General features: G+C 30.0%; 2 protein-coding genes across 2 annotated transcripts; one reads left to right on the top strand and one right to left on the bottom strand.

Moving 5' to 3' along the window:
* Window positions 1–1,835: 1,835 nt before the first annotated feature.
* On the top strand, window positions 1,836–7,173 carry LOC125499041 (uncharacterized). The gene is made up of 2 exons (XM_048647437.2): window positions 1,836–1,925; window positions 6,664–7,173. Coding segments are annotated over exons 1-2 (315 nt in total). The 5' UTR covers window positions 1,836–1,923; the 3' UTR covers window positions 6,977–7,173.
* Window positions 7,174–11,498: 4,325 nt separating this feature from the next.
* Window positions 11,499–12,463, bottom strand: LOC104897136 (probable E3 ubiquitin-protein ligase XERICO). Its single transcript, XM_010683963.3, has one exon. The coding sequence runs from the start codon at window positions 12,271–12,273 to the stop codon at window positions 11,791–11,793; it is 483 nt and encodes a 160-aa protein (XP_010682265.2). The 5' UTR covers window positions 12,274–12,463; the 3' UTR covers window positions 11,499–11,790.
* Window positions 12,464–16,732: the final 4,269 nt, after the last annotated feature.

The following is a 16,732-nucleotide window of genomic DNA, read 5'->3' as shown; positions in this document are numbered from 1 at the left end:
TCTATCAGTCGAAACCAAACGTGTCACCCATTGGCTATACAGATGTTGGGTATCTATTAGATCCAAAAAAGGTCAAGTCTCATTTGGATATATATTCACTTATGGAGGTACTGCAATATCTTAGAAATAAACGAAATAGACTTTGACTGCCACAACATCAAATCATGTAGAACTAGTAGCTCTTTACGAAGCTGGAAGGAAATGTGTATAACTTAAGTCAATGATCACAACAATATCTAAGAAGAATGTGAAATAGAAGTAACAACAAATCCAATTTTCATCTTCTAAGACAATACTAGATGTATCACCCAAGTAAGCGAAGGGTATATCAAAGAAGATAAAACTAAACATTTATGACAAATGTTTTTCTTCACCAATGACCTCCAAGAAAAATAAACATCCAGCATACTCAATCATGTGCAGATTTATTTACCAAATCCCTTCCGATGAAGAAATTTGAAGAATTAATCCAAAAAACTGAAATGCGTCATCTTCGTGATATATGCTAGATTCAGAGGGCATACTATATGCGATGTACTTTTTTTTTTTTTCCTTCGATCAGGTTTTTATCCCACTGAATTTTTCCTGACAAGGTTTTTGATGAGACAGTTTACTATAGCTATTAAGGTTGCATAATAGTTGAATTATTTTTCCTTCAATAGGTTTTTATGCCATTGGGTTTTACCTAATAAGGCTTAACGAGGTAACTAATATCCGTTAGTTAGTAGTGGATTAAGAAATTTTTACCCGTCCACCTCATCTGTTGAACTTAGGGCCTGTTCTCTTCGGCATAAAACAGCTGAACTGAACTGAACTGAACTGAACTGATCTGAACTGAACTGAACTGAACTGAATTGAACTGAACTGAATTGAACTGAACTGAAATGAATAGTGATATGTGAGAGTAAAAGTATTGTCAAGAGGTGAACTGAACTGAACTGGTCTGAACTGAACTGAATTGAACTGAACTGAATTGAATTGAACTGAACTGATCTGAACTGAACTGAATTGAACTGAACTGAACTGAATTGAACTGAACTGAACTGAAAATAAGCTGGGGAGAACATGCCCTTAGGATGTGAATAATGAAGTTTTTACCTATAAATATCATAATTTTAAAAAGGTAATTCTGTATATTCAAATATGAAACATTCTACTAATATATATCAATCATAATATTCTCTCTATTATATACTTCTTACAACATACCCCATAATTTGCACAATCTTCCAGATCAGATCTGCACCATTCAGCCATTTAGGTAGATATTTTTTTAGAGCCCCTAACGTTTCTTAAGGAAATAGAATATTGAGTTAATTTGATTGTAGATAAATTTATCTCTTATTTAAAAGGTTGGGCCCCTACTGATTCGATTAGGATGAAACGTTACTTTAGAGTTGTTATACTTCCAATTTCTCTGTTTCTTGCAACAAAACTTCATGCCTAAAAAGTCTTTGCATACCTATAAAAGTAAAAGCACAAGTCTTTTGATGCTTGTTGACCCATACCTCTAAACATTGTTCTGGTAATAAATGCTTTTATAGGTAACTGAAAGTGACTAAATTGATTTTAATAACGGGACAAACACCAAGTTCTCTGTAACTCGTTTTCTAGTATGATCTTTAAACATTTTCTTATTGGATGAAGTTAACCGACAAAGTAAAAGTGATAGCTAATTTTGTAATATTTTAACTCAATGATGATCATCCAAATCCAATATTGATTGGTAAATTACCTAACTTTGTTGCATGTACTTTCTCCAGATGTATCTTTAAATTCTTGTCTTAGGAAAAGATTTATCGTGTTATAACATAGTCAAAACTTAACTTGCTGATATTCTATTGAGAATCATATAGGTAAAGTAAAGCATAATTCCTTGCCTTTTCTTCCTCAGAAGCATGATCAAGTTCTCAACAGCGAATAATGTACATCCTCTGTCCAGTTTTAGTTATCAATCCTATCGTCGTTAAAGGAATATATTATAATTTTACAAAAAATTATTTACGTTATCATAAAATTATCTTTTCTACACGGTTAACGTCTGTTTTTTAATTCCATAAGTTTGACTTTCACATTTTCCATACAGCATTTATTTACACAATTATTATACCTGAATATTAAGGAGTAAAAAAGTTATATAAAAAAAGTTGAAAACAATGATCAAGTGAACCATGTAAATTCAGATAAGTTCAGATCAGGTGCGTTCTGTTCAACTTAAAAAATTAAGTTTCAGGTCCAATAAGTTCAGATAAGTTCAGATAAGTTGCAATAAGGTCTAATAAGTGCAATAAGTTCCAATAAGGTCTAATAAGGTCCAATAAGTTCCAATCAGGTGCAATAAGTTCCAATCAGGTCTAATAAGGTCCAATAAGTTCCAATCAGGTCTAACAAGGTCCAATAAGGTCCAAATAGTCAATGTTTAGGGTGCGTTCTGTTCAACTTAAAAAATTAAGTTTCAGGTCCAATAAGTTCAGATAAGTTCAGATAAGTTGCAATAAGGTCTAATAAGTGCAATAAGTTCCAATAAGGTCTAATAAGGTCCAATAAGTTCCAATCAGGTGCAATAAGTTCCAATTAGGTGCAATAAGTTCCAATCAGGTCTAATAAGGTCCAATAAGTTCCAATCAGGTCTAATAAGGTCCAATAAGGTCCAAATAGTCAATGTTTAATAAACATTTGTATTATTGTCCACTATTTTGTTATTCATAATTTCATATCACTATTAGCGGATTATGTTATTATTAGAATTTTAATTAAAGTACCACAATGATTATATAGTATTATACTTGTATTAGTGTCTATTATTTTATTATTTATTTGTATTATGTCTATTATTTTATTATTTATTTGTATTATGTCTATTATTTTATTACTCATATTACTATTAGCTGATTATGTTATTATTAGAATTTTTTATTAAAGTACCACAATGTATAGTATTATACTTGTATTGTCTATTATTTGATTATTCAAATTGCTATTGAATAATATTATAATCATGGTCAAATAATTAAGGTTAACAATAATAATAATAATTACATATAATAATAATAATAATAATTACATAATAATAATTAAGGTTAACAATAATTATAATCATGGTCAAATAATTAAGGTTAACAATAATAATAATAATAATTACATAATAATAATTAAGGTTAACAATAATAATAATGATTATTAATTTTTTGATTTTCTACTAGTGGTTTATAAAATTAAAACAACACTATTAGATATATTAGTGATGAAAGTTATGTATAGGCAAATATATAAATAGTAATTTTTTTGTTAAATTAATTATCATAAGAGATAATTAATAATCATTATTTTTTAAAGGACGAATTATAATAATAATTATTCCATAAAAAATTTTGAGGGGTAGTATTTGCGTTAGTGGTAATATTTATGTTATTCATGGTCAATGTTTTTGTCTAATAAGGTCAAATAAGTTTCAATCAGGTTCAATAAGGTCTAATAAGTTTCAATCAGGTCCAATAAGGTCTAATAAGTTTCAATCAGGGTCAATAAGTTCCAATAAGGTCCAATAAGGTCAATCAGGTTCAATCAGGTCCAATAAGTTCCAATCAGGTCCAATAAGTTGAATCAGGTCCAATCAGGTTTAATAAGTTCCAATAAGTTCAGTTCAGGTTCAATAAGTTCAGTTCAGATAAGTTCCAATAAGTTCAGGTCCAATAAGTTGAATAGAACGCACCCTAAATCATGTAAACGAATAAAATTATGTAGCGTGCATGTTTTTTAGTACACCAAAAATTCTTTCAACAGTCCCACGTAATGATTATTGTCCATTATTTTGTTATTCATAATTTCATATCACTATTAGCGGATTATGTTATTATTAGAATTTTAATTAAAGTACCACAATGATTATATAGTATTATACTTGTATTAGTGTCTATTATTTATTATTTATTTGTATTATGTCTATTATTTTATTATTTATTTGTATTATGTCTATTATTTTATTATTCATATTACTATTAGCTGATTATGTTATTATTAGAATTTTTTATTAAAGTACCACAATGTATAGTATTATACTTGTATTATTGTCTATTATTTGATTATTCATATTGGTATCGAATAATATTATAATCATGGTCAAATAATTAAGGTTAACAATAATAATAATTATTATAATTACAATATTTTGCAATTCGTCTTTAAATAACTAGAGATAACATGTTTTCGTTACTAATAACTATGAAAGATATAAATGTTATCAATTGATTGCTTCATTATCATCACTGGAGTATCTTTCTTCATTGGAGTATCTTTCCTCATCTTCTACATCATCCTCTTCAATCAATACGTTTTCTTCATCAACAGCCAACCATATTTCATCTGCAATTTTCGCCCGAGTTATCTCCATATTCTTTGTTCTCGTCTTGTCAGTCAAATTTAAATCAGCTCTTGGTTCCATGGTTTCAACTACTTGCGAAACTGGAATTCCTAAATCATGTAAACGAATAAAATTATGTAGCGTGCATATTGCCACGATGATAGCCAACTGGTAAGCATCATCCATCTTCGGCATCATTCTTAGAATCTTCCATCTATTTTTTAGTACACCAAAAATTCTTTCAACAGTCCCACGTAATGAAGAATGTCGATAATTAAAATGCCCTAAAAGGAGCCAGACATATCACCAATACAAAATTTACAATTCACAAAACAACCCCTACAAAATTTATGCAAACAAAATCACCAATAAATAGCAATGTAAAAGGAGCCAGACATATCCGAGCTATGTACTTTACAATTCACATTCAAGCTTATTTAACAGAGTTGAGCACAAACTGAGCTCAAATCCAAGCTTTCAACCGAACTCAAGAGTTTGTTCAACTCAATTTGTCTACAATTTAGTTACTGACCTTTTTCCCCCTCTTATGGATAACTCTAATTTTGGATATACAACTACCATCGTAATTGCTTAATAGTATATTCGAAAAAAATAGAAACTTTTATAATATCTGATGCTGGAAGAAACTTTTCTTCTGATTAATATAAGATTCATTTACATCTCAACATGCAAGATTTCTCCCTCAAAAATAGAATGAACCTCACTGTACAATAAAAAATGCAAGATTTCTCCCTCAAAAATATAATGAACCTCACCATTAACAATTGAAATTCGCACATAGAACAATTAGAATTCTCTAACAATTAAAATGCAATAACAATTAATATTAACCATCACAGAAATATAAAAGAAAGTACCTCAGATCCAGACAGTAGGCGGCAATGGTGGTAAAACTGGAATGCACAGGCGCGACGGCTCACAAGCTGCTCAGGTGAAGAATTGAAGGACGAAGAATGGCTTCGTGTTATGCAGATTTTGAACAAAAAAAAAGAAAAAACAGAAGGAAGAAAGGAGAAGAAAGGAGAAGTAATGAGAAGAAATCTTAGAGGTGTTGAAGCTACTGTGACTTTTTTCTCTTTCTTCTAGTAACATTCAAATAAATGAAAGGTGAAGAAAGCTGAAGAAATGAATGAAGGAGTTGTTGTTAGCAATAAATGTTCAGCTTATTTTCATTGATTAGGAAAAGGAGAATCAGGCCCATAATCAAGCCCTTTACAATGAAAGTTCACTGCCTTTTGCCAGCTTAATTAGTAACTACTAGTATTTTATAAAATTAATTTTTTGATTTTCTACTAGTGTTTTATAAAATAAAACAACACTATTAGATATATTAGTGATGAAAGTTATGTATAGGCAAATATATAAATAGTAATTTTTTTGTTAAATTAATTATCATAAGAGATAATTAATAATCATTATTTTTTAAAGGACGAATTATAATAATTATTATTCCATAAAAAATTTTGAGGGGTAGTATTTACGTTAGTGGTAATATTTATGTTATTCATGGTCAATGTTTTTGTCTAATAAGGTCAAATAAGTTTCAATCAGGTTCAATAAGGTCTAATAAGTTTCAATCAGGTCCAATAGGTTAATAATTTCAATCAGGGTCAATAAGTTCCAATAAGGTCCAATAAGGTCAATCAGGTTCAATCAGGTCCAATAAGTTCCAATCAGGTTCAATCAGGTCCAATAAGTTGAATCAGGTCCAATCAGGTTTAATAAGTTCCAATAAGTTCAGTTCAGGTTCAATAAGTTCAGTTCAGATAAGTTCCAATAAGTTCAGGTCCAATAAGTTGAATAGAACGCACCCGTAAAGAGAATCACGTGGAAGCTCAATGGTTGGAGCTCCCACCTCCCAACCTCATGGTCGGGAGTTCGACTCTCATTAACCCCAAATTTGGAGTATTTGTGTGGATATTTGTTTGTAGGTATAAATCTGAGCTTACTTGGTCAATTAATTACCGAATAAAAAAAAAAGTGAGGCATGTAAAATAGTGTAAATAAACAATTTGTGTAAAATAAATAAATAAAATAGATGGTGTATAACTTTTAGATTCTGGCCGAGAGAGTAATATTTATCCATGTAGAAAGCTTCTATAGAGCTGCTTAATGATGCTTAATTTAATATCAAGCCTAAATTACCGCTGAATTACGGCTCCTTTTCTTGAACCATGCATATATGAATATACGTAAATGTTTATCCATGAGATATGTTTATGAAACATGAGTGGATTAAATGAACATGAGATATACTTCTCTCACTTGTTGTCTCCTCCCAGGAAGTTTAACAGTTCTGAATCTTCGAGCAACCGCGGTAGCAGAAAGTATGTGAAGAGAACTACAACTACTAGTCCTGGAAAATGTGAAGAAGATATCAATGTTGAAGCTGAGAAATTTATCAAAAAGAAGCTGAAGCACATACTTGTCGACGACGATGTTGGTGCTCAAACTGACGGAATTGTTGAACAAAAGCAGGCTGTTATTAGCAAGCAAGAGCATAAACAAGATGATATTTATATAGATGTCAAAGCTGAGGAATTTATCAAGCAAAAGAAGTTAGAACTCAGAAGGGTCTCCCTCAATGTTGGGTAAATGATACATAAATAATGCAAATATTCTTCAATCTGCACCGGCTTTTGCCAAATTATGTGTGGCTATTCTGTATATTGGAATTTGCCTTGTTGCAAATTTATAATTTGCTCAACGTCATTATTTCGCCTCCCCTTTATACCAAATATTTAAAGGGAGAAATAATACTTATTTGCAATCTAATTTTACTAAATAAATTGTTATTGAGGAATTATGGAAACAACATTAGAAATTACAAGGTTATGCGGATCCACTAGAAAAGGTGAGAAGTCAATATAGATTTTCAACCAATCATTTAAAAATAATTTTTATGTCCAATCAGTTCAGATAAATTTATATATGTCTCAATAACGTTCAATCAAGTCCAATAAGATTTGATCACGTCTAATCAATTTCCATGAGGTTCTAGAAGTCCCAATAAGTTCTACTCAGGTTCCATCAGATCCAATAAGTTCCAATAAGATTCAAATAATCAATAATCAATAAAAATAGAATTAAATTTTTAATTAACATACCACTGGAATTATATAGTATTACAATAATTATTATTGTCTAGTATTTTATTATTTATATTACTATTATTTGATTATGTTATTACTAAAAAGTAATGGTCAAATAAGATAATAACAATGTTAGTCCTAAGAGATTATTAGAATATAATATTTCATTCATAAGAGATTAATAATTACAATTTTTTGAATGGTAACGTTGAATAATTATTATGACATAACTAATTTCGAGGGACACTATTTATGTTATTACTCATCAATTTTTTTCAAATGAGGTCAAATAAGTTTTAACCGGGTCCAATCAAGTCTTAAGGTGCGTTCTATTCACCTTATAAAAATAAGTTTCAGGTCCAATCAGGTGCAAAAATAACTATAAATCAAGGCTGATCAGGTTTAATCAGCTCACTCCAGATATGTTTCAATCAAAACTAATAAATTTCAATCAAGTCAATAAGTTCCAATCAGGTTCAATCAGGTCCAATAAGTTGAATAAGTACAGTGCAGTTTAGATAAATTTAGTTCAGCTCAGCTCAGCTAAGTTTACGGTTTTAAAGGTAAACAAAACACATCCTAAGTCATCTAGGATTACCAACAGAATCAAACTCATGATATGGCGAAAATAAAGATCTTATTGACCCTATGTAAAAGAAGAACATCTCCAGTCTCTTGTAGGGGTGTGCATTGGTCTAAAACCAGACCTATTGGACCAGCAGATTGAAATTCGAATTTTTTGGACCAATTGGACCGGAATTTGTATTTTTTTATTTAAAAAAACTTTTTTGCTAAGGTTTAAAATAAATTCGATAGATTAAAAACTAATAATAATAAAAGTAATAATCCTAAAGGCAATAAAGATAAGGTTTTAACTTTAAAACTTTTCTAAGTTCTAAACTTTTTTTAACCTTCAAACCTTTTTTAAAAAAAAAGAAATCCCACCATCACCGTTCGAACCAAAAACCCGAAATCCCAAGTTTTCATGGATCGGAGACCAGACAGAAATTTTCTGGTCCGTTTCATTCTGGTCCGGTTTTGATTCCAATCCTGGTCCGGTCCGGTACGATCTCTTGTTAGATTGTATTAAAAAATTTGATTTGACCAAGTTTATTGATTCACAAAAGAAAAAAGGTAAAAGCAATGAACTATACGATTTGAAGATGTTATCCTTATATTACGCATTTTTTGTTGGACAGTTAGAATATTTTTTAACGTATTTTTACACTTGAAAATTTGTATAGAATTCAATTAGCTTCCTTATTTAGAAAAGTCAAATGTTTATCTATAATGGATGGATATGGGGTAACTGTTTCAAAATCTAAATTTATCTTGACATTCTTGACCCAATTACAAAAGAGTAATTAACTTATTACTCTCTTAAATATATATATGTTGATCAATAAAACATATAAAATTATCTTGTTAGATTTATGCTTTGTAAATGTTTTTTAGGATCATCATCTCCCTCTCTCTATATATACAACATCAAAAAGGAAATGTAATGATATTTGGTGAAAAAATTGAGCATGAATAATTTATGAATAGAAACATGGGCAATATTATCCTATAAAACAAACGTAGTATCATGGCGTGAAAGAAAAGAAAAAAGAGCATATACATCCTTTCCATGCTTATCATGTTCTTTTCTTTTCTTTTTTCTGTGGTTGGTAGGGAGAAGTGATTAATATTTAAGAAAAATCAAATCAGACATTGACATAACTAATAATGCCCCTAATAAGATTTGATTTTAGAATCTTGAGTTATTGTCTATAGACAAGTTTTTGTATATATATTTAACATGTTCTTATCATCCTCATTATAATAAGGGTGAGTATTAAAGATTGTCTACAAATTACATAAAACCGTTACTCCCTCCGTTTCAAAATATAAGTCGTTTAAGGTTTTTGCACATAGATTAAGAATTTAGTTAATTTTAGTTAGATTTGCATGGGTAATAATAATTGACATTAAATATTGTATTGATAATACAAAATAACCTATAAGCTTATCTTGATAATATAAAGTCGCATTTAATCTTACATTGGTATTGTAGAATGCCTTATATTTTGAAACAAATTCTTTTAACTAAAATGCCTTATAATATGAAACAGAGGGAGTATATAAATAGAAGTAAATTACTTCGTCGTCTCACATTAATCACAACATATGTAAAAACACTCATTAACTCAAATTTCATGTAGTCATTTTAAACCCAAGTCATAATCAAACTCAACCAATGTCTTTTGCACGTAAAGAAATGCACATAGAAAAGTTCGGAGTTAATGAGTGTTTTTACATATGTTGTGATTAATCCCAATATAACACTAGGTGAGAATCATTTCTTGCAATTAAGTGGTACCAGTCGTGCCACAGGCACAGCATCGTTACTTATGTAGTTGCAGCAGCACAAGTATTGCAAAAATGCATGTAGTAGCACTAGCACAACAAAAGTGTCATTTTAGCACACTTTATAAGACCCCATAGAACATTTAACGGATACACATTACACATAAATCAAGAAAAGTAAGAGGACGAGGACCACATCAAAATAAAACATTTATTTTGGGGGTTAGTCAATAGTATATACAAATAACAAAATGAAAGCAGGTCCACATAATTTGAGATGCCACCAATGATTGATGCTGCCAAGAATAGGAAGCCTTCACATGTCGTTAGCCAATAAAAAGTGTCACATGGTAGTAGAAGAAGGTGCAATACCTAAAAGCAAAAACTGCCTAGAAATTTTGATGGACCATTTCTAGTAAGATCATTACCATCCACTGCATGTTGCACATTAAGACAAAACCTTTTTTTTTATTTAATTAAATGTTTATTTATTTTATATAATTTCATTTTTTCCTGAAAAAAAACAGATTTCCTGCTGCTTCGTCTGATATCATTTGTTGCATACCCAGAAAAACAAGCAACAGTCGATTAAGGGTGCGTTTTGAATTTCAAGTGTTCATCATGTTCGATTGAGTGTAAACATAAGATATAGTTGTTGCTCATTAATATCCAATTAAGTGTAATAAATTTAATTCATATATTCATGTGAAGAAAACACATACAAAATAATTGTTTGATACAAAATAAAAAGTATATGAGAAAAAATACACATATAATGAAAATTTTATGAATTTCTAAACTAATTAGTTATTTGATTAGCAAAAAGTAAGAAAAATAAGGAAATTTGTAATTCTCAAAAAACGTGAAAATTTATTGACTCACCCCTCGCTTGATCATTTAAAATTCCTGAGAATCTAAAAATTCTTAATGTCAACGAAACACTTTTAGGACTCGTTTGGTTGAAGTTGGAAAGTATAACTTCTCATAAATTTGTATTGCCCATGAATTTTTATTTCCTAGAAAATACATTTTTTTGTTTGGTTAAACATGGAAAATTCTTTCTCTCATGAAAAGTTCCACTTACCTAAAGGAGCCTAGATAAGTTATTTCCTCCATTTTATAAGAAATAAAACTTCCTAGTTTCCATATTTTTGCCAACCAAACAACAACATATATATTTACTTCCTAAAAATTCTATTTTTTCATGTGTTTGAAGGTTAACCAAACAAGCTCTGAGTAAATTTCTAAAAATTACCAGAGGTAAATAACTTTCCATATATTATAACCTCCCATAAAAATTAAATTATTTTATGTACCAAACAACTACAAAATAGTGTCTTTTGGTTGTCCTAAAAAGTTATATTATTTTTGAAAATTGTTCTCTCATATAGTTGCATTTCCAACAAAGTGCAAAATTGGATTTGGTTTATCATAAAAAAATAAAAACTTCCTATTACATACAAGTTCCACTTACTGAAGGACTTATGTAAATTCCTCCATGAACTTGCATCAAATGTTTTTATTAACCAAATAGCTCTACATCATTTTACTTCTCAACTAGCAAGCTCTAAAAGTCTTAAAACCAATTAATGTTTTGGAGTGCATGTTAAGTGTTAGTAACAAGTACTACTAAGTTTTGCATAAATTGAAAAGACATGTAAAATCAATAACATAAATACAACAACTAAAAGCTTCTTGAACTATTCATTCTGTATTTTTTTTCATAATTTTTATTGGTGCTTTAGACAAACACACAACACTACAGGTCTACATACTACAACAGCAAAGGTTCATTCTTGTTCTTTATTTTTTTTTTCCTGGGTCACACTTTGCTGGAAAATAGAGGAAAAAAAAGGAAAAGTTCGAAGAAATCAAAGAAACCCTCCTCCAAAAAAAAAAAAAAAAGTGTGCTAAATAAACACCATCACTTAAATTTCCTACCCAAAAAAAAAAAAAACTAAAATGATTTCAGTGCATAGATCTGCAAAGTGGGCATGTACTATGATGATTATCAAACCACTTGTCCAAGCAATTTCTATGAAAGAAATGCTTACAAGACAATTCACTAACTTCTTCTTCATCCTCAAATTTACACAAACAAACACAGCACTCAATTGATGTTCTTCCTTCAAGGGTAAAGTTTGAATCTTTTTGGTTTTTTTTACTGTTACTGTTACTTTTACCGCTGTTGTTGTGACACAAATACTTGAACTGTGTAATTGAAATACCCCTCATCTTCCTTATTCTATAAGTACTGTTTGGTGGGCACAATTCATTTGTTGTTGTTGTTGATGAATTTTCCTCAAAATTGTTAGAAACCCAATTAGTTGCTCCCATCAATTGAAGTACTGACCTTACTAAATTCTTCAATATTGCCACTGACATTACTGTGTTCATCACTAACACTGGTAGCACACCTTCTGCTGGACTTGGGAAATTTGACAATCCCATCTTTTTCTTTTTCTTTTTCTTTTTTCCAAGATTTGATTTTTATTTTTCACTCTTCAAAAGATTTGATTGTCTTTCAAATAAACTTGTTCCAAATTTAGGAGATTTTAGAGAGAGAAAGAGGATTTTTTTTTTCTTTTTAGAGAGAGAAAATAATGTGGAGTTTTGAGGGCCTAGGAGTAGACAGAAACAATGGTCAATAATAAATAAAGGAAAGGAAGTAAAGGGTTTTTTGGTTGGTTAAACTAGACTAGATATCAAGGTTAGATGAATTAACTATGGTTAAAGTATTTTTGGGGGTGGGGTGGGGATACTGCTGACACGTGTTGATACGTGTAAGGTGTTTATTAGATGGAAATGTTATTAAATAATGTTTTAATCAAATGGAGTAAAAACTAAGGCCGTGTTTGGCACTTTTTTAAGCGGTTTGGAAATTAAAAAAGGTAAGTTTCATCAGCCACGTGTCCATATCATTCTAGGTTAACCAATGGAAGTATGTATTGTGGCAAGGTTGATAGAGGTGGGACCCACTATATATAGAGAACTTTCTTGATTGAAAGATTGTAGTAAGATTTTTAAGTGTGAAAATGTCATTGATTTATGTGGTTTATTTGATATGATATAAACTGAAAAGCCCAAAATTTACGCGTTTGCTTACGTGTGGGCCGTTAGTGAGGTAACCGGGAAATTTCCATAGTATCCAAAGGGCAAAGGCCCATATATGGCTATCATTGTAGGGGCCCATTTTGGTAAATTTAAGCATGAAGTTTGCTTTCATGTGTTTAGATTGAATTAATGCTAAGAAAATGACCATTAGATTATATATTTTTATCTTGATTTTTCTTCTAATTATCATAATTTTTTTTTTTTGGTAGAAAGAAAGAAAAATTAATTTTAATGTTTATCTTCATTGTGTGGTTGTGAGATTGTAGAAATCATGGATTGGTTTTAGCTACAAATTAGCTTTTCTTTTTTTCCTATTTTTGTGAGAAGATAATTTGGCAATTTCATGTAGCTTTTCATAGCCTTTTTGGGTTACCTTTTTCTTTCTCCATTGGTGGTGGGTGGGTATGTTTGTGCACTCTTTTCAATCGCATCATTTTTTGATGGGCAATGGGCTAATAAGTAATAAGTGCTTAAGTCGGTGGTTGTATTTTAAGCCACCCCTAATTCTGCTTGTCAGTTTTGCAAGTTGAGTTTCCAAGGTTTGTGTCCATGTATTGTTATTTTTGGTTGTTGATAGATATTAATTCCTTTTAGCAATATTTTTTGACTATTAAACTCTAAACTGAGAATGAAATTGTCATCAATTTAGTGAATGTGTAGCAACAGCTACTCAAATAGTAGTATTACTTAAGGTGAAAATTAATGTTTAAAATCGTCTTTAGCAGTTGGGCAATTGTTTAGGACAAAGAAGTTAAAAAATAAAGCTTATAAGGCTAACTTTTGATGTGGAGCATAGCTCATTTGGTTGTTCTTAAGATAATTTAATAACCACTATTATTATTTTGTTGGTTTTCTTGATTTTTTGAGGGGATCTAATCGATAGTTTTAATACCAATTTATTTAAAGAGAAGGTATTGTGTCTGAATCGTCTGACACAATGGAAGTGGTCGGACCAGCATGACCAACAACCAACTGAAAGAATAAAGGAACCAACTGAAAGACTAAAGGAACCAACTGAAAGAATAAAATAACCAACTGAAAGAATAAAGTAAACAAATGAAAGGATAAACCAACCAAGTGAAAGAATATACCAACGAACTGCTAGGATAATTCGACTAACTGAAAAGAAAAATTCGACTAAAAGAAAAACTATTAAACTTGAAAGAAATTCATTCAACCGCCATTTTTGTTCTTTAACTTTCTCTCTCATCGATATCAAATTTGATTGATCCTTAATTTCTTTGGTTATGGCGGAAGAGCAGGAGGAGAGAGAAATCACATTTTCGACGACGGCGATGACAATACCTTCCCGCGACGGCACTGTTTGGGCTGACATTTCTCATCTTCTTTCTTCCGCTTGCAATGGTATTTTTCTCTCTCCTCTCTCTAAATTCATGGAAGATCTTTGATTTTTTTGGTGAATTGATTATTGAATTTGCTAATGTTAAGGATTCTGCATTTACAAATATTTTCAATTTGCTCTGGTCCGACCAAATATATTGTGTCAGACGGTCTGACACAATACTTTCACTTATTTAAAAGTTTGTTTTTGACATCTTAAAATTAGTGCAATAGCTAATAACTAATAGGAAAATAAACAAATTATGCAAAATCTACTTTTATTGAACAAGCTCTAAAAATTTGAGATATAATCTTTAACTTATATCCTTTATCCTATACTATTGAAAGCTTCTGAATACTCCCTTTTTTTTTCTTTAGACTTTATACTTTGACAAAATTTACATATTTTACTTGACCATCAATTATTATTTACACATAAAGAAACTTATAGTCAAGTGAATTTGTTTGATTCGTCTCAACATATATTTTTGAACTATCAACTTTTTATAATTTGTACTTATTCATAATTATAAATATTAGTGAACAATTTTGCGTATTGGCTAGCGTGAAAGTCAAATGGTGTAGATTAAGAACAAACAAAAATAAACTTTTTTATTTTTTAGTTGCACGGTCTGCTTTTTCACACTTGATGAGATACTTGTTTGAACATTAATATTTCTTAATTGTGTTTAAGTAAAAATTATAAAAATTTGATATTTGGAATCATTGCATTAAGACGGATTTAGCAAAACCCTACATGACCATGTTTTTTTATACTTGCTCCATTCTGAAATAAGTGAAACAATTGTCTCAAAAAGTTCACATATAAAAGAGATAAATTTGTTTCACTTTTTTCAGAACAGATGTAGTATGATGATTTGAGATAGCTTAACAAAGTTTGTTGATGAATAGTGCCAAAAGGCAAATTGTGTAATTAATAAAATTGAGTAAGTATTATTTAGTCCTCTATATATGATGTAGGGGAAAAAAATTGGGATAAGTTGAAGTTTCAACATTTTAAAAATAACTTACTAAATATTTTCTCTTAATTTTGTTTGACTATAAATTAGGCTTCTACATTCATGGATCCTGTTTTTAAAATAAATTTCAACTCATATTTTTGTTTTATAAATATGAGCACTATAAGAGGGGGGGGGTGAATTATAGTGAGAGAATAAGCTCTACTTTTTGCGGAATTAAAAGTAAACTTGGGAACAAACAATGGGAACACGAGAGATTTTACGAGGAAAAACTTCCTAGGCCTAGTAGGAAGAAACAACCTCGACCACAAGGGATTTTAAACAACTTTCCACTATAATAGGCCAAAACAACTCTGATTACAACCTATTACTTTTCTCTCGATTCTCAACTTAAGTCACTCAACTCAAGTTCCCAACGACAGTTCCCAACAACTGACGTTTTCTCTCAAACTTCACTCGAAGTTCCTTTCTCTTTCTCTTTGCTTCACTCAAAGCTTTCTCACACTTACAAGAGTTCACTCAAACCCTTTTTCTCAAAAATACACTTTATAAAATAATGGAAGAGTAATAAACTCGATTAATGTAAGTATGAATTCTCTTAAGGAAAAGGCACTGACACTTTAGATAACTTAGGACAAATTAACTAAGTCAGACACAATTTTACTCAAATGAATTAGGCGCCTATTTATAGACAATTAAGACAAGACATGTTCTCCACTAACTTAGACCATTATCACATGTTCTCCATGATGTTTAATTAATTAATTAAATTAAATTAATTATTCCATGTCATGTAAAGCATCCACTAATCCACTACTTCACTTCATAGAAGCAGTAACATATTACGTGGTTTTTGCAAAACTTGGAGAATAATTAAACTTATTTAATTTAATTAAATACTTGGAGGATAATTAACTTAAGCCACTAAATCCACTAACTACATAAAACGTGTAGCAGTAACCTTAGGCGTGTAATCTAGATTTTAGGAAATAAATAAAAATACTTTAGCTAGTTTTTAGGAAAAATATCTTTTTCAAAATCTTTTATAAAACCGGAAAACAGTTTTATATTTAAAAATCCGAAACATTTTGAAAATCGGAAATAATAAATTTTTCGAAAACTTAATCTTTTAAAAAAATATAAAAGATAAAATATATATTTTAAAAAGATAATATTTGAAAATCAGTTAATTTAAAATCAGAAAACTTTTTAAAATCTTTTCCTAACAAACTTAAACTAACTTCCTAAAATAATGGATCTTAGTCAAATATCCCTAAAAACTCTAACAATTATATTAGGCACACAATTATCTTAGGCGCACAATATTAGTCACTTAGAAGTTCCTAAATTAGTTTTAAGTCTTGTTCCATAATCTTTAAGTCTTGTTCCTTAGCCTTGTTCCTTAGCCTTGTTCCTATAGTGCCAGGTCTGTTCCTCCACACCAAGAGGATCAAGAGATTGACTTCCCCTATCAG

This window comes from Beta vulgaris, chromosome 6, assembly GCF_026745355.1.
Source record: "Beta vulgaris subsp. vulgaris cultivar EL10 chromosome 6, EL10.2, whole genome shotgun sequence".
Lineage (NCBI taxonomy): Eukaryota > Viridiplantae > Streptophyta > Magnoliopsida > Caryophyllales > Amaranthaceae > Beta > Beta vulgaris.
The sequence above is the reverse complement of the archived record's forward strand: the minus strand, read 5'-3'. Positions and strand labels throughout refer to the sequence as shown.

Bases quoted from the DNA above. Each gene is read 5' to 3' on its own strand.
- LOC104897136 (XM_010683963.3), bottom strand. From the start codon at position 12,273: ATGGGATTGTCAAATTTCCCAAGTCCAGCAGAAGGTGTGCTACCAGTG.